Source organism: Triturus cristatus, chromosome 12, assembly GCF_964204655.1.
Source record: "Triturus cristatus chromosome 12, aTriCri1.1, whole genome shotgun sequence".
In the NCBI taxonomy this organism is placed as follows: Eukaryota; Metazoa; Chordata; class Amphibia; order Caudata; family Salamandridae; genus Triturus; species Triturus cristatus.
Genome location: NC_140595.1, coordinates 525,670,981 through 525,695,754, shown reverse-complemented (window position 1 = coordinate 525,695,754; position 24,774 = coordinate 525,670,981). Strand labels below are relative to the sequence as shown.

Genomic DNA, 24,774 nt, shown 5'->3' with positions numbered 1-24,774 from the left:
AGCTGTACCATGAGTCGGGTGAGAAATCTGAATACAAAAATGTATTACTATTGTAGTGTGGTATTTCTATTGGGTTTGTCTGCCCTTGTCATGGCCTCAAAGCACTTTAATATGAGACGATCAAAAATGCAGACTCTCCTACTAGCATAATTTACCAACCGCAGCATATTTTACCTGCGTTTATTGCTTTGGTGATGAGGCCATAGCAGCGATGCCAAAGTAGGCTCTGCAATATAGCATGAAATAATCCTCAATCAATGCCAATACAACTCTGGAAGGTCAATACAGTTAGAGCCATAAAGCTTAACCAGTGCTTAATTTGTGCCAGTGTTTGCTGGTGTTTGGCACCAGCACTCATTTCTAAAATCGGAACATTTGTATGAATTTTCTCCACATGATGGTGCAGTCAGTTCAGTTTTATACAAAGCAAATAACCAACAGCTTCAACAATTTACTAAACATCAAAGAAATACCTGTGTGCCTAGGTAATTTGTACACCTTGGGTGAACTTCAATAGCTCAAATTGTCGCATTTGTATCAGCGTGATGGTTTGAAGGTTGCACTCGCACTGGTATTTTTCAATGCTGTCGGGGACAGAGGATGGTTCAAGCTGCAGTGGAATTTTGAAAAGTATATGGAGCTCTGGCACTTATTATTATTTTTAACAAATTAAGCACTGGTAACACGGATGGAGAGAATGGAGCATATCCATTGCGCATGTACGTTTCGACTTCCTTAATGGCTCTCTGTTACTCAAGCAAAGAAAAAAAAAAACTGTACACAACAATGTGTTTCTTCCACCTTAGTCTGGGCTAAGTTACTTACAAGGTAATTATTTATTTTTCAAAGGACAGGAATTGATCTGACTTGAATTATCTTCTGTTCGTTTAATAACCAAGAATTATTCAATGTTGCTTTACTTTTAAATTGTTGAAGAGGAGGCTTTGGTTTGAGTGAAAACGGGAATTCACCACTGTTACAGGAAAGACAAATGGTACATCCTTCTGCCCCTCCTCCTATGTGAAAATAGCAACCTTTCTTATTGACCCCTGAAACTAACATATCAGGTGAATATTAAAACCAAACCCTTGGGGTGTCCCTCTTGCCCAAGCCCACAGGAATCTATAGGCCATGTTCTTTTTGCCTGTCCAGCCTATGTCAAGCCAAGGAGAAAATGGTTAACACTTGTGTGCAGACAACTAGGCACCCGAAGCTCCCAAGAAGCCCTACGAATTTTAAAATTGGATGCTTGACCCGTCTTTGCCTGTGCAACAGCTACATTCTTGGGCCATTTCTGGGCAATAAGGAGGAGATCTCAGTCAACAGTGCTGTCATCACCCTGTCTGGAAAGTGGAGTTGGCCCTGACCAGTAAAGTGTGTCTTAATCATGTTAAGATCTTAATTGTAAATCTGTTTTTATAGTGTCTTTACGTTTAAAAAAATAAATAATATATAGATATATATAGATATTGCCACTCGCCGTGCATCCAAGCACGCGTGCACTCCTTCCATATATTAACACCAACTCCAAAATGCTTGAAAGAATTTATTTAGAATGCATCAAGCCAAAAAAAAAGCAAACCCAACGCGATTCGGCAGAAACCGCCATGCTCACGGGTGAATTTGTTCTTTACAATCCGACATTTAAACTAACATTTTAGCATTACGTGCAACGTGATAGTCGGTGACATAAAAAGTGGACTAGTGATCAAAAAAGCTGTCGGCCGTCTTGTAATAGTGTTTTAAATAATCATAATGTAAATTTAACAAATACTGCTACGTAATAGTGAAGAAAAAATCATCAATGCATGATAGTTTCACATTAATAATCAGACATATACTTTTTTTATTCTCACATAAGGTAAATTCCTTTTCAACAATCGTATTTCCAATTAACGTTATCATCTCCGTGAATCACATCCCAGCAGTGTTTTATATTAAACTACAAGCATATTTGGTTCATGGATTAATTTACATTCCCTTAGTCTCAATGTCATAATGGTTTGTCTTAAATAGCAGAACTGCCCCTATAGGGCGGAAAATAAATAATAGGATAAATAAATAGGATAGGATAGATAAAAATGTGAAACCAATACCACCGCCTAACAATAATTGCATTATGCCAATGCTGAAACATAATTGCCGTGAGTAGTCCCTATCGACTTCCCATAAATGAGTCATACTTTTATAACTTTACATTTTCCTACTCGAGTAGAAACAAGTCTTCTATGCTCCAATTCTCCACATTATAATGTCCATCTTGACTCCGAATATTATAACACTGTTGGCAGCAAATTCAATCAAATTCCCAAGTGGGTTAATAATCCTATCAATATCATAGTAGACATAGGAAAAAAATACTAGTAATAAGGCACTGTTCATATATCGCCCCAGTGGGCATAAAGTCTTACTTCCCTTTCAATATTATAACCGCTATACATGGTGTTTATTCTGATATTTCTGCATCTAGATTGTTACACCATCTAAGAGAGGGGGGACACATGTACATAATTCAAGGCTCGAACAGTATATTTTTACACCTGGCCATCAATAGTGAACGTGAATTAAGAAAAACATTAAAATTTGTACAGATACATCATACAGGAGGCATTCAAGAGCAAAATCATCATCACAATATTTCTTACATTATAGTGTTCAAAGACAATATAAAAAATAAAGAAAGAAAGGGAAAAAGAGAGAGAGAAGAAAGGAGAATAGACGAAAAACATTATCAGCAACCAGAATGAAATCCCTATATGGCTTACTCTCCCAAATACCAGGACAATTCTTCGTCAGAATTCAGGCCCCCAGGAATTCTAGCATCAAGTTCCAAAATGTACTTGGATTCTAATTGACGTAGTCTACGAATCCTCTATTGGAGGGGGGGATCCGATCAATTACCAAAAATCGCAACAAATTCCGATTACTTTTGTGTAGCTACTCAAAATGTCTTGCTACTGGGGGTAACTTGTCTCTATTCTGGATGGCTCTCATGTGTTCTAGGATGCGTTTTTTTGCAGCAAACCTAGTGCTGCCCACATATTCTTTTGCACATGGGCAGACTAGAACATATACGCAATAGTCCGAAAGATATGTCAGATGTTTTTCAATAGTCCTCTCTGAGTCAATGATTGGATAATACACACTCCTTACATTGGAACTATATTTACACGCTTTGCAAGACATGCAAGTGAAAAAACCTTGGATGTCTGAGTTAGTGATTTTGGCTCGTGACACATCATTCATACATAGTCTATCCTTCAGGGAATTGGCCTTTCTATAAGTGATGTTAGGATAGTTACTCACAACATCTTCCAAGGTTGATTCAGTTTTCAACATTTTCCAATGTCTATTAAGATATTACCGTACATCCAAGGAAGGAATTTGAATTGTAGGTGGAGATGTATCTGTTAACATTATCATCTGCCCTATCAACCTTCTCTTTAGTGGCTAACAGCTCACTTTGTTTGAACAAGTTTGAACAGCTATTGCGTTCTGATGCAATGAATTGTATGTTGTTGTTTTTGACCCTATTCTTTTTGTACGACATTTGAAACAGTTGTTGGTGAGAATCCTGCATGGCCTTACCATGGCATATTTCCTTCTAAATAGCTTTAATTCGGATCAAATTTATGACACTGAAAAGGCCAACAAGTTAATATTTTAGGATTGAAAAGGAGGCAGACCGTCTCCGGGCCTTCAGGAAACTTCATAATATTTAAATTACATTTTTTTTAATTACATTTTTTTTTTAAATGTGTTCGTTGACTTGGTATCAAGGGAGTAGCCAGCAAACTAAAATACCCCCCCCCCCCCACCCACACACACTTTGAACTAAACCTCTGGCACAAGTAAATGAAACAAATTAACCCAGCACTCCCTAGAAAAGTTTCATTTTCTCTTCCATGCAACAATCTATCTATTCATCCTTTCAACCTTCCATTCACCCGCTATCCACTACTTCACCTTTACATTCTGTCATCCATTAATTCTTTCATCAATCAGTCAAGGTTTCCCCATTTCTTCCGTCCACTCTGCCATCCATCCCCTCTCCACCCTCTGCCATCCATCCCCTCTCCACCCTCTGCCATCCATCCCCTCTCCATCCTCTGTCATCCATCCTTCCATCTAACCAATTTCCCTTTCATTCATCCCTCTCCTCTGCCATCCATCCACTTTGCCATCCATCTATTCATCATAAACTCATCCACCTATCATCCATTTGTCTACTCTACCATCCATTCACTCCTCTTTTTATCAACTCGTTCATCCATCTTTTTACTCTGCCACCCTTTCACCTGTCCATCCACCTATCAATTCATCCTTTCACCCACACGCTTATGTTTTCCACCCACTCATTCACCCAATCATCCATGCATCCCTTCACCCTTCCTGTCCGTTACTATTCCTGCCATCTTCTTTGCCCATCGTTCGTTCTTCCTTGTTCCTGCTTACTCTTCTATTGATGCTCTGTTCTGTTATAGCGGAATTTGCCAGCTTCCGGTTGCCCAGTTGCAGATTGGAGAGCTGGACGAATTCGCTTCTGCTAACGTGTTAAACCTTGGCACACTTTTAAATGTAACCTTCAAGTAGTATCTTGACTTTCTCATTAAATATTTACCCCTTAAAGAGATTCAACTGACAGACTTTAAACTGATACAACATTTCCGGGTTAACACTAATGAGTGTGCAAATTACTGGTGAATTACCTCCCTCCAAGGCCCCATGTCTGTCAACCATAAAAGCGAATTTCCCAATTTTAGGCAGCTTCGTAGATCAAAGGCAGCTGCTCCTTGGTTTCTACGTTACAGGCTAGTCAACAGACAAAGATCTACATGTCTACATGTGCAATATTGCCTTTTCTATCTAAAGTATAATTGTTCACTTTTTTTTTCCCCATCATGCAGAGCTTCTTCCTTGGCTTCCATATTCAGTGTTGTCCCGACAATCTGCTTCGGATTTCAGGTAAATTGCACCTTAATTTGTATGCAGTTTAATGCAATTTATGCATTAATCTAATCTCGCATTCCAACACTGGGTTTCAGAAGTTTTATTTTGTATCTATCCGTGTAGTGCAGTATGTCACTTTGCTCAATAGATATCCAGTTCACAGCCACAGCGTTGTCACTTCACTGTTTTTAGCTGCAAAACACCAAGCTGTGTTATCACACCAATGTCCTTCCTTTAAGAGTTTTTGAAAATGGCAACCCACTGTGAAACTGCAGATCCCCTACTAGGCCATTTTTCCATGTTACACCATATGAAGATAATCAATAAAACCATAGATTTGATTTTCAATGGTGATGGATGAACTAGGGACCGGGTTAAGCACGAAGGGCCTGATTACGAGTTTGGCGGAGTGGGAGCGGGCCGCCATGCCACCGCCCTGTCCCAGACTGCCAAACCCGACCACTGCCCACCCGCCAGATTACGAGTTAATATGTAGTCTGGCAAATGGGCGGCATGGCTCTCCTATGACAGTGCAGTTTAAAGGCTCATAAGTGAGCCTTAGAACTGCACCGCTGCAGGACCGCCAATGCTCGTTCCTGCACAGCATAGACTGAACAGTCCAGTCTGTGCAGCAACAGGGGTGCACACACACACAGGGGGACATAGCGTGTGCCACCCCTGCATGCACCCCTTTGCACAGGGGCAAGAGGGGGGCCCTGAAGGGCCTCCTATGTTTCCTCACTGCCAGCAGTTTCATGGTGTGAGAACTGCCATGAGACCGCTAACGGTGAGGAAACTCTGAATATGCTTGGCAGTGCAGGATAGGTTGTTCCCAGGATGAACAGGGCAGTACTTATTTCCATAAGGTGGGATCCTGTCTAGAGTGGGCCATTGGGCTAACAACGATAGGTTGGAATGCTACCTAGAGTGATTGTAAGCATACCACCCACTTTTTTTGTACGATTGATAAACTGTGTTGCTACCACAACAGTGTTGCTTCTTATATGGTCTCATTACACACCGTATTATGGGCCTGTTTTGTCCTACTTGCAGATGTCAATGTGTAAATATGAACGTTTGTGGTAAAGATGTATTAAAAAAAGATAGCTGCACTAGAAGCCATTTTCACAAATTTGGGTTCTCGAGGCAGCCGTCCGGATCAAACTGTGTTTTTTGTATATTTCTGATTAACTCGTGGATGGGAGACGAGACCTTCCCATACCTAGAGAGACTCCCACATGTCAAGATGCGAAGAAGCCTTCTATGATTTAGATCCAGGTTTAATCAAGTCCTAAGGTCAGAAAGAGGAGATGCTCCATTAGGTGAAGGTAGAATTTGCAAGTGTGGTCTCCATTCGAAGGGAGATCTAGTCTACATTGTAGTGGATTGCTTGGGGTTCTCGGCCCAACTGAAGTCCTTTTTAAAACCTACTTTTATAAAATATCACAAAGGATAGAGGGCAAGCAATTTAATTTACTGGTCGAAATGAGATTTCTCGATGTGGCGTTTTCCCTGGGCCGGTTTTATATTATCTGTTGATACATTTTTAAAGTTAAATGAAGAAAGCCATATTGAGGTATGCGAAACCATTGTTTGACTGTTAAGGATCATGTTAGAGAATGTAGATTTTATTGGCTGGAATAATTGAGTTTTAAAGGTAGATTTGCACTGAGTTTGAGTATTTGTAATGTTATTTTGTTTTAAGAATTCTTGTTTATAGACCAAGGTCTAAATAAACATTTGTTTTTTAACTGAATAGGTTTGTGGACATCAGTTGTTAATAACCAAGGCCCAAATGGAAGTGCAGTGATCTTTGGAGCAAAGGGTTGCATGCAAATTATTGAGCTCTGAAAGAGTTACATGAATGGTGCATGCCTGTTTCACATGGTTTACTGTGTTTTTGGATTGCATGCTATGCCACTGCACCAATTTAATAAAACATCTGGGTAATGCTTAGCACTTCCCACGTGCCGTCGCTTCGCCAGCTGCTGGCACTGCACACGTAACACATTCCCTTTCTTCCAGAAGAGCTGTCTTTGCAAACACACCTGCGCTTCTAACCCTTCTAATGACTTGTGCGTGGGTGCATTATTTATGATGACTCTCGTGCCAACAGGGAAGCGCTTCTTGGAAAGTCAGTCCAGTGATGAGCAATCCGAGGACTAAGTTTAGATTTCCCTACGTTTTCTTTGCATATGTTATTTTGAGGAGCAGGATACAGCACAAAGCCCTTTCTGTTGCTGCACTGAACGCTGTTTACCTCCTGCCGCCCAAGGATCTTCCATTTCTTAGTCATGCAGGGGAGCCTCTCCGCTGATCCAGGCACCTCGCAGGGCGCCAAATTTGAGGGAAAAGAAATGTGGGTGGGGGAACAAATTATGCTTGGGTTCGAAGCGATACATGTGGAGGGTGCGCGGTAGTGGGGGGGGTCTCTTAAAGCAGGCTGGGTGAGGGCCATCTCTGACTTTAAGATTTGGTAAAGGACAGAGAAAAGAAGTCCATGCATCGATTTGCTGGCTAGCATGTTTTTGGGGACGAGGCCAACGGCGTTTGGCTGGATCTGCACGTTTGTGTGCGTGCGCGTTTGTGTGTGTGTGCGGGGGTGTATGTGTGAATTGTCTGCGCGTGTGTCTGCGAGAGACTAGAGAGAACTTTGCTCGACAGTCAGATCTCCCGATGCTGACAAGTGCTTCGCGCAATAACCACTCCACGCTGTTAAGCGTAAAAGGTTATTTATTAGGACCAGGCTGAATAACACAAAATACTTAACCAATAAACATCAATTAACCATAACAATCCCCAACATCCACCTTTTCATCCACTCACTCCCTTCACGTAGCTCCAAACTCGCCTCGCATTCCACTCCTTGACCCCTTTCAGTTCTTCATCCACTTCTCTTCGAGCATCCTCCCCTGTATAACTTGCCATTGCACTTATGCATCCGGCCCCCCCTATCATTCACCCTCCCCTCTCCCCCGAGAGATGGGTGCGGCAGTCAGTGACTCACCCACCCCTCCAAAGTACCGCCATCCACTTGCAACCTGTCCTAAACTGGCATTATCTACCAACCCAACTCTTCCACCCCAAATATCTGTAGGGTGGGCGGGTGGCCCTCAAATTCATTCTCTAGCCTCCTGATGGTGCCTGAATACAGGAAGAGGAAGTTGCCTTCTTCCCATGTATTCTTATACCCCTCCCTAACCCCACCCCTTAACCCCACCCCGTAACCCCAACCTAGTCCTTCCTGCGCAAAGACCCCGGGGGGAAGACTAGTCTGCGACTTTACTTCCCCCGGGGGCCACCATCGCGCAATAACCACTCCACGCTGTTAAGCGTAAAAGGCCATTTATTAGGATCAGGCTGCATAACACAAAATACTTAACCAATAAACATCAATTAACCATAGCAATCCCCAACATCAACCTTTTCATCCACTCACTCCCTTCATGTAGCTCCAAACTTGCCTCTCATTCCACTCCAATACCCCTTTCAGTTCTTCATCCACTTCTTCACTTCTCTTCGAGCATCCTCCCCTGTATCACCTGCCATTGCACTCATTCATCTGGCCCTTCATCATACACCCCCCCCCCCCCCCCCAAGGGATGGGAGCGCCTGTCAGGGACTCCCCCACCCCTCCAACGTACCGCCAACCAGGGAACCCCCTTTAGGGCGGTTACCTGCCCCCCATCATACTGTGCACCTTTTGCCCGTCTTCTCACACATCCCTCCGACACCAGATGGACTCGTTCCACAACTTGCTAATCACATCCCGTACCTCCATCATATTATCTCCGTTTCCCAATTGCGAAAGGTGCACACCGTCATCCCTGAACAGTAGCGGCTCCTCCAGCCATAGTCCCGTATGGGCAATCACTTTAATGTCCTTCTCCCCACAAAATACCCTAATCGCTCTGAGTTTCCTGTAAGCTTTTTCCACTGCCCCAAGTTGCACTGCCCCTCTCCAGACTTTCTGGGGAACTAATTCAGTCCATGCAATGCATGTCCCCGCCATCCTTTGTTTCATGATCTCAAAGTCTCTTTGCATCAGCTGTAAGAGCGCCAAACCTGACAGCCGAATCAAATAATTTTCTCCCAAATGCAGGACTCGCAAGTCCGAACAACCTCTTTCAGAAACCATCTTCGTGAGCCAGGGCAGGAGTGCTCCCCATCGCATCCCTCCTTTTCCCCCACCAAAGCACATCATGATGATTTCTTTTGAGTCCCAGGTTATGACCGTATACCTGATGATTAGCATACTTCGACACCCAATGTATGTATGAATGAATGTCCAACGATCCAGGTGACCGTCTTGGTCCCCGGGCCACCCACGCAACCTACGGCGAGAAAGGCATTAGTACACCACACACTAACCGTCATCCCCACTCCCCTCCTTACCCCACACCCCAAAAAAACCCTATTTCCGCACATAACATTCGCAGCACCTAGACCTCCACCTCCCAATCTGCAGAATCCTGTCCCAGGACCTTCCCAAATGCGCTGCCGCCATCACGTCCCAATGCATAAAGAGTGAGCGCCGAATCCTAAACGCCCCAAAAAACATCGGTACCAGACATAAACGAAAAACTGAAACTTCAGAACCATCGTAACACAAAGACAACTCCCCGACCAATAACTCAAAAGTAATCGCTTCCCTCAGCGCCCCTCCTCTTCACTCCTCCCCTCTCCCGGCCCCAACCTTTGAGCACTCTGCTGATGATTACATCTTTTGCCGGGTCAAACCCCATGAACAAACTGCCATAAAAGGATTTCCCCACCAGCTTTCCCGCTATCGTTGTTGAAGACAAACCGTTATCAATGCAATGAAAACAAATTGTATCACTCCCTGTTCAGCGTCTGGTCGAGACCTGTTCCACGTCTCCCCGCTCCAGCCCCTAAAGGATCCAAACTCTGACCAGGCCAGCCTGTAGCTGCGTCTCGTGGTGTCTGCTACAGACTTCTCAACTAGGCCTATCACCCTCACTCCCCCAGGTCCAGATGCTGTCCGGCAGCTCGGTCTTGCACAGTTCCGCTCCAGGTTTCAGTCGCCGGAACCTTCACCACTGCGAACGAGACAAGCCATCTGCAATGTCATTATTCACCCCAGGGACATGCTTTTCCTGAAACACCACATTCAATTGCAAACATTTCAGCATGAAGCTACGCAACAACTGCAGAATCCTCAAATCCCTCGCTTTCTGTCTGTTGACTAGGTCAATTACGGTCATTATGTCCACATGAAACTGCACCGACCGATTCTGAAATTCAGAGCCCCAGACCTCCAGAACCCCCAACAAAGGGAAAAACTCCAGGAATGCAATACTTCTCCCTTGCTTCACCCAATGGGCCAGCCACTCCTCCGCACACCACCGGCCATCCCAAAAATTCCGAAGCCGGCTGCCCCAGCTGCATCTGAGAAAATTTGCACCTGCCAAATCATTCTGTCCTCCACAAAATTCAGAGACCCCATTGAAATTCGTCAGTCAGCCATGTTCTCAAATCTGCCCGAACCCCCATTGAAATCTGGACCCTGTGGTGCGGTAGGACTGCCCCCAACATGACCATGCTGAGCCGCCTGCAGAACGTCCGTCCTGCTCTCACCACCCTGCAAGCAAAATTTCAGGAAGCCCAGGAGTTGCTGTACCGCCCTCAACTCGATCCTCTTCTCCCTGATCGCCCATAGCAGGCAAGCCTGTATCTCCACCACTTTCGCTGCTGGTAGCCGGGTCATTCACTGGACTGAGTCCAGTACGATTCCCAAAAACGTCAACTGACAACTGGGCCCAGCTGTTTTCTTGGGCGCCAAGGGAACCCCAAAGCATTGCGCCATATCCTGAAACTGCACCAACGCCCGACCACAGTCCCCTGAGTGCCTTCCTGATGAATAGAAAATCATCCAGGTAGTGTGATACCTCCCGGTGCCCGCTGATCTTTGAAAAAGCACATTGCAAAAATGTGCTAAACATCTCGAACAACGCGCAGGAAATCGCACATCCCATGGGCAAGACCTTGTCCACAAAAATGGCTCCTGCAAACTGCATCCCCAGTAACAAGAAATCCGCAGGGTGTATGGGCAGTAAGCGAAAGGCCAATTTCACGTCACACTTTGCCAATTCCACTCCCTTCCCACACACCCGTACAAGGGGGATCGTGTCGTCCACCGAGGCATGCAGCACCCTCGAGTCTGCTTCTGTGATTAAATCATTCACAGATGTCCCCTCTGGCCACGAGAGGTGATGTATCATCCTGAACTCGCCCGACTCCTTCTTGGGGACCACACCTAGTGGTGAAATGATAAAGTCCTCTACAGGCCAGTCGACAAATGGGCCGCTATCCTGCCTTCTTCTACCTCCTTCCTCAATTTGGCTGCCCCCAATCTGGCAATTCCTTGGCCGACTTCAGATTGTCCGCCCATCTCCTTCCCTAGGGCCCTGATAACCCACCCGAAAGCCCTCCATAAACCCCAACTGAATTTTCAGTGCCGCCTCCCTGTCGGGGTAACTAGAGAGCCAAGGACCCATCGCCTCGATCCCAACTGGTGTAGGTGTCCTTTGGCCAAGCCTGCCCCCAACCTTTTGTGGCCTGCCATTGCTCGGAGGGCGTGGCCAAAGTAAAACACTGCGTAAGTGCAGAACTTACAGGGGTATCGAGAGCAATAGCCCCTTTTGTAACTCCAGCAGGCTCCTGTATTGCCTCCCCCTTGCCTCGTAGGTGCCCCCACGGCCCCAGAACTGGGAGTACCTCCCCTGCCCCAACATGGGCGGGACATGGCAGGAAAGACCGATACGTGACTGGCAAACCACTGGCTGTGTGTGTGGACGTTGATGACTGCATGGACGACATCCACTGTATCCACAATTCCTGGTCAACTTCCCCCGCCCCCCCGGCTTCACACTAATCCTCACCCGAAACTCCTCATCGTAGCTCAACCATGCAAACCCCCCCAAATACATCTGCGCTTTCCTAATGATATCCACGTATTTCAACAGCGCTATGGCCCTGTCCGGATGCTTCTCACAATATATGCTGGCATAGATGAGAAAAGCTGGCGTCCAATTTTCCATGTTCACCGGGACCCTAGGTCACCTCGTGAGATCCCATTTCTCCTCCTTAGAGCCCTCCTTTGCCTGTATCTCCCTGTGCAGGAGTTTAAAAACGTTCACATATTCATGTTTCCAGATTTTATTCCTCGTCTTGTCCGACAAATGAGACCCCATCGGCATAGCCAAACCCATGTAAGGCAATTTCTTGTGATGTTTGTCACCCTTCTCATCCGTGCCGTCCGTCTTGTCAGTCTGTACAGTAGCCGCCACTAACTGCTTGTCCCCAGCCACCGTAGCCCCCCTGCTGGCGCAACTGTGCCCTGAGACAGCAACGTTGCATCCCTCACTGACCCTTCTCCCACGTCTACTGACCAGCAAGCTTTTTTCCTCCCTTCTTTCGGCCCACCATAACAAGCAGCCCACCATGCCCCCTCACCGGTCAAGGTAGTCTGCGTCGCTCCCGTCTGTCCTTTGACACGGCTCGTCTTTGAGTTGTTCGCTTTCACTTTGCCTCTTGGCACCCTTGCTGCCTGCAAAACACCAAGTCTGCTGTTGCTCTTCTCCCCAACCCCCCAGGTCTTCTCGTCCCATCCTCGTCATCCCTCACCTCCCCTTCTTCCAACTCGTCGCTCTCAGCACCATAATCCAACTCCACAGGCGTCCACAACACCTCACGCACTGCTCTCTTCACACCTTTGCTGTTCTTTGCATGCACTCCACCGCCACCTGCTGCACATGCCGGCGTTGCCCGCTCTCGCGATGGAGGGAAAGCCACAGCAGACCCCCCCCTGCTGTTTCTGGCTGGCGCCCTGGGGCCTCCTTGCACCTCGCTGGGCCCGCCAGCACTCTGCTGACCACCACCGGCTTGGAACACCCCCCCCCCCCCACCCAGGTCGCTCCAACCTGGGCGGGTCCCAGCACCATCGGGCCTCAGAGCTGTCCTGGCCATCCCTACCCTTACCGGGGTTGCATGTCGTCCTCTACCCACACCCACTTGCCTTTTGACTCTGCTGCCTGCTCTTACCGTTCAGCCCACCTTTCCTCTCCGGGTGTGGGGGGGCCCCTCCATCCAATCATCCCAACCCTCCTCGCGCCTGGCCTCACACAGCTCCGCCCACTCTAACTCCGACTCCTGTATGATGCGCCGTTGGTCCCCATTTCTTTTAGGGACATACCTTACCATCTAGGAAGAACAGGTGAAGGGCATCGCCCATCCCCAACCCCCTGCCCTGGCTCCCCCTGCACAGCCGAAATGCTCCCTGGCCGCTGATACACCCCCCAAGGCGCATGTCTGCCTCCTCCCTAGCCCTTCTCTGTGCCTGTCCTGACCAGTCCGAGTTCCACTTGAGAGGTCAATGGGAGCGTCCACCCATTGCCCCACCTCGCTGTCCTGCTTCAGTCCCCCTGTGGACAGGTTCAACACCTGCCATGCATCCTCCCCTTCTGGGCCTGCCCCGCCCCCCCATCTCCTTCAGACACGGCCTCCCACCTGCCCCGGCACCCTCACCCTCACCCTCCGGTATTCAGCTCCCTGTCCCCCGCGTGCTCTCAATCAGCCTTGTCCCCCTGCCACTTCCCCTGAAGCCCCCCAGGCCTGGCTGCCTCCCACGGAAGCTCCTCAGAGTCTGCTGCGCTCTCACTCACACGCAGTCAGGCTCCGGCGCCTGCCTCCGCGCTGTGCCTTCCCTTCACACCGCACCGCCCCCTCCCTGACGTACCTCTGCCGACCGGTGGTGGCTCCTCCACGCAAGCCACCACTGCTGCCGCTACCCCTGCGGACGCAGCGCGTGGAGCTCTGCACATCCCCACCCACTCCTGGTCCAATACTCCGGGCCGGAGAAGGTCCTCCCGAGCAGGGCCTCTCGCACGGCTTCCGCAGACTCCGCTGACATCCTCGTCCGCAAGCCCGCCTCCGCTGCAAGGAAACACGAAGCACACCCCTGCTCAAGACCAGCCGTACAACTGGCCCCTTATCCCTGTGCTCACTCAGCCGACGAATTCTCACCGGACTAAATTAGCTACCCTTTCAAACTATCCTCAAATTAATTCTCTACCCTCCTGATGGTGCCGTAATATAGGAAGAGGAAGTTGCCCTCCTCCCCTGTATTCTTATACCCCTCCCTAACCCCACCCCTTAACCTCCGCTTACTCCTTCCTGCGCAAAAGACCCTGGGGGAAGACTAGTCTCAACTGTACACCACCTGTTTACCCCCCCCCCCCAGGACCACCATTCTCTACGACTTGTTTTTTGGGAAAAATGGTATTGTAAATAAACTGAAAACTCGTGGTATTTGCAGCTAACTTTCTAAAAACGTATGCGGTTACTTCATATTGATCAATTTAAAATCCATGGCCATGCACCAGTGATTAAATGAATGCCAGCACTTTGATGCATGGGCTAATATTCCACCCCCTTGGGTTTCAGCTCTCAACCCTCGGAAAGACCTTCACGTCTCACACGTTCTATTTATTTATGCGATTTTAAATAGCGCATACTTTACCCAGAGGCGTCAGAGCGCTTTACAATAAAGTGAAGTAAAATTAGATCAGACGTTACAGGCAACATGGTAGTGGTGACATGACGTGTAACTACTATAGTCCAGCAGAGTGAGGATTACATATTCACAAAATATAGATTAAGTAAAAAGTTTGCAGCCGCAACAATCATACTCTGGTGTAGCGAGAAGTGTATCTCCTTCCCTGCAGTGGCGGTTGGAGGACTTGTAAAGTAGTGGAGCGTAAACTGCCACACCAAACTATAACAAGCGTGCAAGATCTAACCTCTTCATGTTATCACCTATTGAAGGGTGCTGACAGACTCCAATGATTTAAGCAGAAGACCACAACACAGAATAAACACTGCCATAATATGTGACACAACATCTTAATGTGTGAAATCCTGAGAATAAGAGCCTGAGGACAGTATGGATAACACGTACAAAGCAACGTTTGGCAAGCACAGAAAAACTGCACTCAATTTGGAAACCCAGGAAATAAACACAGTCCAAGAGAGCTAGGTGAACACAGCACGCACAAACCAGAGAATAAGAATCAGTGGAACAAAACACTGCTGCATACTAGTGCACTTGTGGTATCATACAGTATGTACAATGTGCCAATTCACACATGAACAAAATACCTATGTGTTCCGAATTCCCAGACTAATCATTACACTGGAGCGCATTACGCTGGGGATTACAGCTGGCACACCACACTGTATAGTATGCCAAGCCCGCATCTTCGATTACATCAGAGCTCAGGCCGGCTGAAGCAGGGCTACCACCGCCCTGGCAATTGTGTGCACAAACCCAGTCCCAGTGCATGCTGGGCGCAGAAGTGCACGAATCGTGAGGCCTAGTGAAAACATGGCCCCTGTGGTACTGCAAGCTCCTCGGCACCCACTAGTTTGAGTAGGAGCAATCAATGCATAACTAATGTAAATACGCTCTAACTTTTCTAACATTTCGCTCGTCGCTCTTCTAGGTGTGCTAGCACTGTCATGCCTCCTAAGTGTGACTTTGAACTCACTCACAGATCAGATTAGTGCAGCCACCCATTCCTTGAATGATCATACATTCTCAGTCAGCTGCGACTGAAGGACGCTTTCCGTACACACACTGTCACACTTTCAATTTGCATGCCTAGAGTGATACGGTGTTCCCTTTCTTGCTCAAATTGAACTTGTATCACAAACTTCTCTTAGAATCTCTGATATCCAGGTGGTATATACAAAGGCACGGCTATGCATGGCTCCAGCAAAGAGGCTACAGAAACAGCCGCGGCCGCCATGCTCGTGGGAGAAAGGGGGGGGGTATTTGAGGTTGCTGGGTCGAGAATAAAAATAAAAAAAAGTTACCTACCTTACCACTGGGTACCCTGAGCGCTGCCTGGCCTCCGCTCCTAGATTGTGTAATGCTGCAGCCGAGTCCCCCGTGTTCCTGCAGGAAGTCCAGGAACAGGAAGCAGCACCGAAGCATGCAGCCTACCTCCCCTACCCTTAACCAATCAAAACGCTGCAATGGGGCACAGGGGAGAGCGCCCCAGCAGCGCCGTTTTCTCCTGCATGGAGCAAAAGGAAGAGTGGGCGGTCGTGCTCGAGGGCAGGGGGGGGGGGGGGGAGTGGCTTACCCACTGTTGTGGGTACTGTCTGTTTGGTCGGCTCCAGGGGCTGACCAAACAGTCAATACCCACAACAGTGGGTAAGCCACTCCCCCTCTGCCCTCTAGCACGACCAACCGCCCACCCTCCCGCCCCCAACCAGGCACTTCTGCTTTCTCGCAGTGCGAGAAGCAGAAACATAAAATGGTAGTCTTTACCATTTTATATTTCTGCTTCTCACACTGTGAGAAAGAAGTGGGGCGACGCCCAAACGCCCCTATGGAGGAGCTGCCACTGCTTCCCTAACTGTCTGCTCGGTAGAAGCCTTGAATCTACAGTGCTGTCACGTGCGTGCGTAATGTGCGTGTCTATTTTGCATTCTAGTGCCACGAGTCCTCCATTGCCATCTACAGCAGCATGCGGAACCAGAGGCTGCTCAACTGGGTCATGACGTCTTCCGTCTCCATGCTGTTCTGTTTGGTGATTTACTCCCTGACAGGTGAGGCACATCTACACTTTGTTATTTAAAATTTTTTTTAAAAAAAAGAAAACGGAAAAATGTGTTGTAATGTAGGCGTTCATCGAAAAAGGCAGCCTGTGACATATTCCTGTCACTTACATATACATTAAATTTGCACTTTGTAACAGCAGTTTTTTTCCCCACGAGGCTGTACATTACATTGCCCATTGCATTGCAAATAAAAATAAAGGGTGTTACGAAAATTTGCTGAGGGTGTTTGATGGCAGTGGCAAATATTAGTATTTACCAGCTGCCTGGATCAATGGATATTAAGCACAATTTGTTCAGTATCTGTAAAATATCAGCCATTGAAATAGCACAGATTTCAAGTGGCACTTAACATAAGGTAAAACTGCAAACAAGGAGTGAACACAATGGGCGTCCGTCTCCTTGGGCAAGTTTATGCCAAAAGTGTCTTAAATGCAGTTTGCATTCGAACAGAACTAGCTCATAGGTCTCAAGTCCCCTATAGCCCATTGAAGAGATGTTTTGAATGCTGCTGAGTTAATTTGAAAGACATGGCTCGTAATGCCGCTCCATTGTTCCAAGGGCCAAGACGCAAGAACTTGGGAGGCCCTTTGTAGAGCGATCACCTGCTTCACAAATGCTCCTTTAAGTTGACCTGAATGTAGTGTTTTAGTATCCTTTCTATTTTGCTCCATATGACGTGCTGTTCTGTAGTAGAACCTTTCCGTAGATTCCTTTGTGGTTGGAATGTTTAGGTTGGGGCATTGACATTTGATTCTGCCCACCAGCCTGCGTGTTCCAGGGTGGCTTGCCTCAGTTTTCTAATTGATTAACCTGCATCTTTACTCCACCATCTGACTCCTTGGGGAAACAGCCATTACAATGCGGCTGTTACCATGCATTACCATTACAACACAGCTGTTACAACACAGGTACCGTTAACACACATGCCATTACCACGCAGGATTTTTACAGCGCATGTGCCTTTACCACCCAGGGCTTTACAATGAATTTCATTGCAAAGTCACGCATGGTAAAGGCATATGCTTTTTAAATGCAAGTACTAGGTAAGTATTATTGAAACAAACTCAAAGTTCCCTTCTCCTTCTACATGAGGATTCGTTTCTCTAATTGGATTGGTTAACTTAGTTATAGTAAGGCCATACACTGAGATATAATAAGACAAATTTTGCTAGGTTCCTAAATTTAGACAAAAATATATAAAATCATACATAGAATAATCAATTTCTAATCAAACATATGAATTCAAAGGAATGTATTATCAATATTTTATTCAAAAGATCATGATCTATACAATTGATATTGACAAAGGTAAACACATTTAAAATCATATATTCATCATATTTTTAAATAAAAGGTAAACAATATGTGCAATAAATACATGAAGAACAACTGTCGACACGGCGTTTCGGTGCTAAGGTGGATCGTCACCTTCTTCAGGACCATAGTTCAATATTTAAATATCTTAATAGAATGTAAAAAACTTTTTTACAAAAACATTTTTTTAAAACATTCCTTTGTTACATTATTCATGATTTATATTTAGCAACCTAGCAATAAGTCTGCATGGAAGAAAAATGTAGGCCAAAAATCCAATAGGCTTATACTCATTAATTTAAAACACAATAGTTTAATACACCGGGTCTCAATCATATTGATAGTAAACCCGTTACATACCTATTGACTTATATGGAAGCTCTTATATTTGCCTCCAGTGAAGTTTTGGACGGGTTCCTCGTCTGGTTTTTACAGTCTAATAGGTGCCGGATGATACTATGAGGGAAGAGTATTCCATTAGGATCAGACCCTCTGAATATTGTTTCATTTCAAATCTAGAACGACCTGAATAAACGTACCCCTATAATTTTCTTTGGAGGGTCTTTGTTTAGTTTTCTCACCCTTCTAAATCCATGAATTCCTTCCAGGCGTTAATTTAATACCTACGGGGGTATGAAAAAATATGCTATTTGGAATTATTTTTTTAAAAAATGTATATCCCCAAGGTTTTCGCATTCTAACTACAGAGCAAACTTCACTTTAAATTGCTAAAAGATAACACTATTTTTTAATCGTGTGGATTACCTTTATTAGTCACACTTCGATGGGATCATTCGCAAATAACTTTTATATTGTCAGGTCCATCTTAACTCAAAATATAGATCTGAAAAGATCTTTTTATAAAGTGTCACTTATTACAGAGTATATTAAATGGAAACACATTTTTCAGTTTTTATTCTAGTCAGTATAAGCAAGTTAAATTTGACTATCTCACCTCTAATTAAAATCTTGTTCATTAGATCCACCCACTTTTTCTTCTTTAGGGGTGCTAGTTCCAGCTAATTTTAATTCTGATCCAGATTTTATTCTACAGACACAACATAAGAATGTATACTCAGCTGTATATCTATACAAACTTTGAAGAATAAATACATTTTTATACGGCTTTATGTATAGAACAGAGTACTTAACTTTGACTATAAAATAACATTGCCAGTTATAGGTCAAGTTAAAATCTAGAAAGGCTGAACAATAGCTGAGTATACATTCTTATTTTGTCTCTGTAGAAAAAAATCTGGACCAGAATTAAAATTAACTGGAACCAGCACCCATAAAGAAGAAAAAGTGGGTTGATCTAATAAACAAGATTTTGATTAGAGGTGAGATGAGTAAAATTTAACTTGCTTATACTGACTAGAATAAAAACTGAAATTCGTTTCCATTTAATGCACTCTGTAATAAGTGATTCTTTATATAAAAAAAAATCTTTTCAGATCTATATTTTGAGTTAAGATGGACCTGACAATATAAGTTATTTGTGAATGATCCCATCGAAGTGTGACTAATAAAGGTAAGCCACACAATTAAAAAATAATGTTATCTTTTAGCAATTTAAAGTGAAGTTGGCTCTGTATTTAGAATGCGAAAACCATGGGGATATAAATTTTTTTTTTTAAATAATTCCAAATAGCATATTTTTGCATACCTCTGTAGGTATTACATCAATTCCTTGAAGGGATTCATAGAAATAGAAGGGTGAGAAAACTAAACAAAGACCCTCCAAAGAAAATTATAGGGGTAAGTTTATTCAGGCCGTTCTATATTTGAAAAGAGACAATATTCAGAGGGTCTGATCATAATGGAATACTCTTCCCTCATAGTATCATCTGGCAACTATGAGACTGTAAAAACCAGACGAGGAACCCGTCCAAAACTTAATTGGAGGCAAATATAAGAGCTTCCATATAAATCAATAGGTAGGTTACCGGGTTTACTATTAATATGAATGAGACCCAGTGTATTAAACTATTATGTTTGAGTATTCTTTCTGTGTTTTTTAAATTAATGAATGTAAGTTTATTGGATTTTCGGCCTACACTTTTCTTCCATGCAGACTTATTCCTAGGTTGCTAAATATAAATCATGAATAATGTAACAAAGGAATGTTTAAAAAAAAAACATTTTCTAATAAAGTTTTTTACATTATATTCAGATTTTTAAATATTGAACTATTGTCCTGAAGGTGACGATCCACCTTAGCACCGAAACACCGCGTCAACAGTTGTTGTTCATGTATTTATTGCACATATTGTTTACCTTTTATTTAAAAATATGATGAATATGATTTTAAACGTGTTTTTAACTTTGTCAATATCAAATTGTATAGAACATGATATTTTGAATAAAATATTGATAATACATTCCTTTGAATTCATACGTTTGATTAGAAATTGATTATTCTATGTATGATTTTACATATTTTTGTCTGTAAATTTAGCTACCTGGTAAAATTTGTCTTATATCTCAGTGTATGGCCTTACTATAACTAAGTTAACCAATCCAATTAGAGGATCGAATCCTCATCTTTTCAGAGTAGGAGAAGGGAACTTTGTGTTTGTTTCAATATCTATACCCATACCTATTTCAAGTACAGGGTACCTCCCAAACCTTTTTGAGACTAGGTAAGTATTAACATCAAAGATATATATTTTGACATTACAAAGTCCAACCAGGTAGTCAACATGCAGTGCAAGTGCACATTTATTTAATACTGTTACGGGTTTCGGTTGTCACCAGTCTTGATCACGGCGTGGTTCCGTCATACATCCGCTGTTCATGCATCGTAAATAATACACCAAATAGGTGGCTAATGATTGTGTTCCAGGATTCCGATGACTGGGAGATACCCACATTGTACACGTTTTGAGTGATATTTGCCACTGACCCGCAACCCAGGCTGTACATGGACAGGTCCTAGTAGGAACAAATTCATTTTGTATGCACACAAGATTTTTAACCCGTGTCGCTGTGGGGAGATCGGGTACTGGCACTTAAATCTCCAAACTGTGGTCCCTTGCCTTCATCATTCATGGTAGCTCTGCGTGTATGGCTTACTGAATGGTAGGGAACATTTGAGCCTGGGTGCGTACGACACAATTTGGTCCTCCGTAGTAAGCTGTTTCGGTCCATGGTAGATGCTAGCTTGCGCATACTGCTCCCTAAGCCCACCTTCTTGAAACTAGTTGCAGTTAGTGGATGAGGAGAAAGATACCAACTTATTCCCCTTGTTGCATTAAGCTTCCTCCTGCTTTAGTAAAACCTACTTCGCCCCTGTTTCCTATGTTGCTATTGGTCCCTAAGGCATTGGGATCAGATGGAGAGGACTGTCTGGCCAGGAGTCGCCAACACAGCATTGACCAGTCCGCACTGGTCTGACCAATGATTCTTGGCATCCAAATCTAGGAAGAGTTGGACAACGCAGGGAAGAAGCACTTCTATAGGAATGTACTACTTGGTATTGCAAGGTTTGTATAGTGCGTCTGGCCCTGATAAGGTGCCAAGGCACTTTTGGGTCATCCCCTAAAAAGCAATTCAGTTTGTGCAGTGTTTATGTTGTGTGGCATGTATAGGAAATACTGGGTATTATACATGAAGGATGGAAATGTGCTCCAATCATTTCATAGCAGACATGGTTGTGCTGAAGCATGAAGTGAAGCTGAGCGGTGTAAGAGAGAGAGGTTGCATTTGTGGTGTTTGTAGTCTGTCCTCCATGAAAAGTATTGGGTTTCATGTGGGAGGTTCAGAAGTTCTCCCATCATGTGGCAACAATTTTAAAGATGTGCTTATACATGGAGTGTGACACAAAAGTGTAAGATGGATGGAGTCAAACTAACCTATCATAATCCCTTTATCTGGCCTACGTATGATCACCTGTGGAGTGACAGCAAGATTAAACCATCCGATATTCACTCCAAATACACATTGTAATAGTCCAAATTCTCTTAATGTAGCCATAAAAGAGATGGCCTTCAGCAGACAAAAGTGGAACTATCTGATCAAATATACCCTCTCCTTGACTCGAGCACATCGGAATATAAAGAGAGCGATGGGAGGCAAAGTAGCCTGGTATTTAACTAATCACATTGCCTCCATGTCTCCTAACGATTACCTCAGTTGCTCTCCTATTTCCCAGTTACTTTCCCCTCATTATGGAAGTCAATATTCGGTAGTAAAACAGTGAAACTACTTACTAAAAAATAAACATTTTTGATACTATGACTTCTCTCCACGTAGTGTAACACACAATAGGGCAACCCTGTCTTCCTTCAGGAGATGGGTACATGATACAAACACAAACTCCTAGAGGAATGGTTTTAGAAAACCTTTCAAATGAACATCAGGCGATTTGAATTTGAATACAAATATTTTTATATAATAATGTAAGGATACAGTCTTTGAAAGTCAGCCTATATAAATCAAAATCACAACCAGTTTTTTAATGATGATTTTTCAATAGAAAAAAAACAAATCTTCTCAAACAGTTGAATACAATTTCCTTATAGGGTCCTATTGAAATTTATTACACAAGGTTGTAAAATATTTCCATAGGGTTTTCTTAGAATAGAGCTTGGATTCTTGAACAGCTCAACCAAATCGCAAAACTCTTTGTGCCTATAGTATGTGTGGCACTGTGGGGGGCATAATGCAAAGGGGGGGGGGGGCGGGATAAGCAGTCACGCTATATACTTGAGATGACTATTGCGATTTCTTTTGCCCAGGACTGGCAAGAATTTCCGAAGGAGGGAAGAATTTGCCAGTGCAAACTAATTCCCATCCATATCTTCACCCTGTGGATAATGTCTTATTTAATAGTGAATTAATGGGACTATAACTAATTGAACTGAATATCCTGGGAATATGAAGGAATATTCCCAGTAAATCGGAGAAAGAAAAATGATCATCAACGACATGGCACCCAAACTGAGAGAGAGAAATTTTATTCATTGACATTATAACAAATATTGTATGAAATGAGACGCTGAGAGTAAACAGACTTTTTTTGTTATCTCTATTCGTGTGACCTATGGGTCAATCATTTTACAGTCCCTCTTTTAAAGACCAGGAATATGATACCATGATATAAGGTTTCAGACCTTTGTTCAAATTGCATTTTTCTGCTGTAGCTCAAATATTGCCTTCCTGGAAGGTAGCTGTTGTGCTGGCTCAAAGCAGAAGTATCCAAAATAAGGGCACAAAGTATAAGATCTCTACACCTGACAGTCATCAGTCTTCTGAAGCAGTCATCAGGCCAGGCAAAAGAAGATTCTACCTAGAAATGACCTTACCTTTAACAGCCAAGACTCCTGACCTACCCCTCGCTCCTACCATCCAACAAATGTTATTGCCCAGGAAGAACTAATCAGCAACCCTTTCATAACAAAGACTTCATTGAATTTCTGTGGGTAGCCCTTTTTCCATTGACCATCGCTTCTGTGTCCAACCTCCGGCTGCAGTAATCCAGTCAATACATTTCCCCTCTCTGTGAAAGCTTTAGCCACTCTATCCTGTATCCTGCTACAGCAACATGGCACACAGTCTAACTATTGCGCGCTTGCTATACATCCACTGCACATACATGCACTCAACACTCACATGGAATGTCAGTGCAAGAGTCTGGGAGTCACAAACTGGCCTTGATACTCACAATCTCTTTGCTGACATTCCAAAAACGAATGCTGCATCCATACCTCGTCGACCCTTCAACTTTACCTCTGCATTTTGCAGACCACTCATCTAGTGCTGAAGATATCACTGGTGGCCTTGGTTTTAAGTGCTATCAAAGTTGGCAATCTGAGCCCTTTGTTACTTGGGATCCCTCTGTACAATCTCAGAGCCAATGTTTCTGCAGTTTTCCTGAGCCCTAGTCTGCTCGTCAGAGCTTTCTTACGGTCCTGAAGTCTCCTTTGCTGATTGCCGTAGTCCTTTGACCCCCATCTTTGTAGTCCTTGACCATTTTTGATGACTTCACCCCTCAACGTTTCTCAAACTGTGTTTGCCATGCTTCACAGACCACAATTCTTTTCACCTCTCCATCTTCAGACTTCTGGGCCACGTTTCTGACCCTTTGCTCTCTGATCCATCCTTAGACAAATGTGCCAGCATCACAGTGTCTGCTGACACGAAGAACTCCTAGTGTAACAGCCCTGGATTTTTTTCACTTTGCATGCTCTGATTGTTTAGCAAATACTTACCATCAATTCCATAAGTGCGCTGAAAAATATGTGGGTTTAAAACTGTTGACACCATAAGAAGCATGAATATGAATTGTTTACAAAGGGGATATCCTAATACATGTGTCCTAGAATCACATAAGTCTCTTCATCCCGGGCTGAACCTGGGCTGGATGCCACTGGTGAGTTGTGCTGGAGTGAGTCTTGATACCAAAGTGCTGCTCCTGAGGTCCTGGGACCCTTGGCTCTGCCAAAGAGTACACCTGCTGACATTTTGAAAAACGTGGGACTTAGAAACGTTTTGGTTCCAAAGACCTCTGGAAGCCTGGGACAAACCTACCAAGACAACACAACCAAGGTGTGTTGCTGCTGGGCCAAAGATTCAGATTGCTTTTGTTTGGAGCTTTTATGCAGCAGCAAATTGGTTTCTGCAGGATGTCACAGAGAGGGTATCCGGACTTGTGAAGCTCTGTTTGGCTACAGCTCACGGACTTGTCCCACTAGAGGTATCAAAGGTAAAAAAAAGTGACTGTCGGAGTGTAGAATTCTTCACCAGGCAAAGTACCAAAAGTATCCTGCCAGCAAGGGACCTTCCTTGGGGGCTGAATTTTGAATTGCTCCTGTTTTGAGCTTTCCCTCCAAAAGTCACCTGCTTCACAGGAACCTTGTC

At 44.4% G+C, this 24,774-nt stretch overlaps 1 protein-coding gene across 2 annotated transcripts in view; it reads left to right on the top strand.

Moving 5' to 3' along the window:
* Positions 1-24,774, top strand: part of SLC38A8 (solute carrier family 38 member 8) — a 288,727-nt gene that overhangs the window by 165,121 nt on the left and 98,832 nt on the right. For both annotated transcript variants that reach the window (XM_085639943.1, XM_085639942.1), the window contains exons 5-6: positions 4,908-4,965; positions 16,473-16,587. In XM_085639943.1, coding sequence (XP_085496069.1) covers positions 4,908-4,965; positions 16,473-16,587 — 173 coding nt within the window. The remainder of the gene's footprint in view (positions 1-4,907; positions 4,966-16,472; positions 16,588-24,774) is intronic.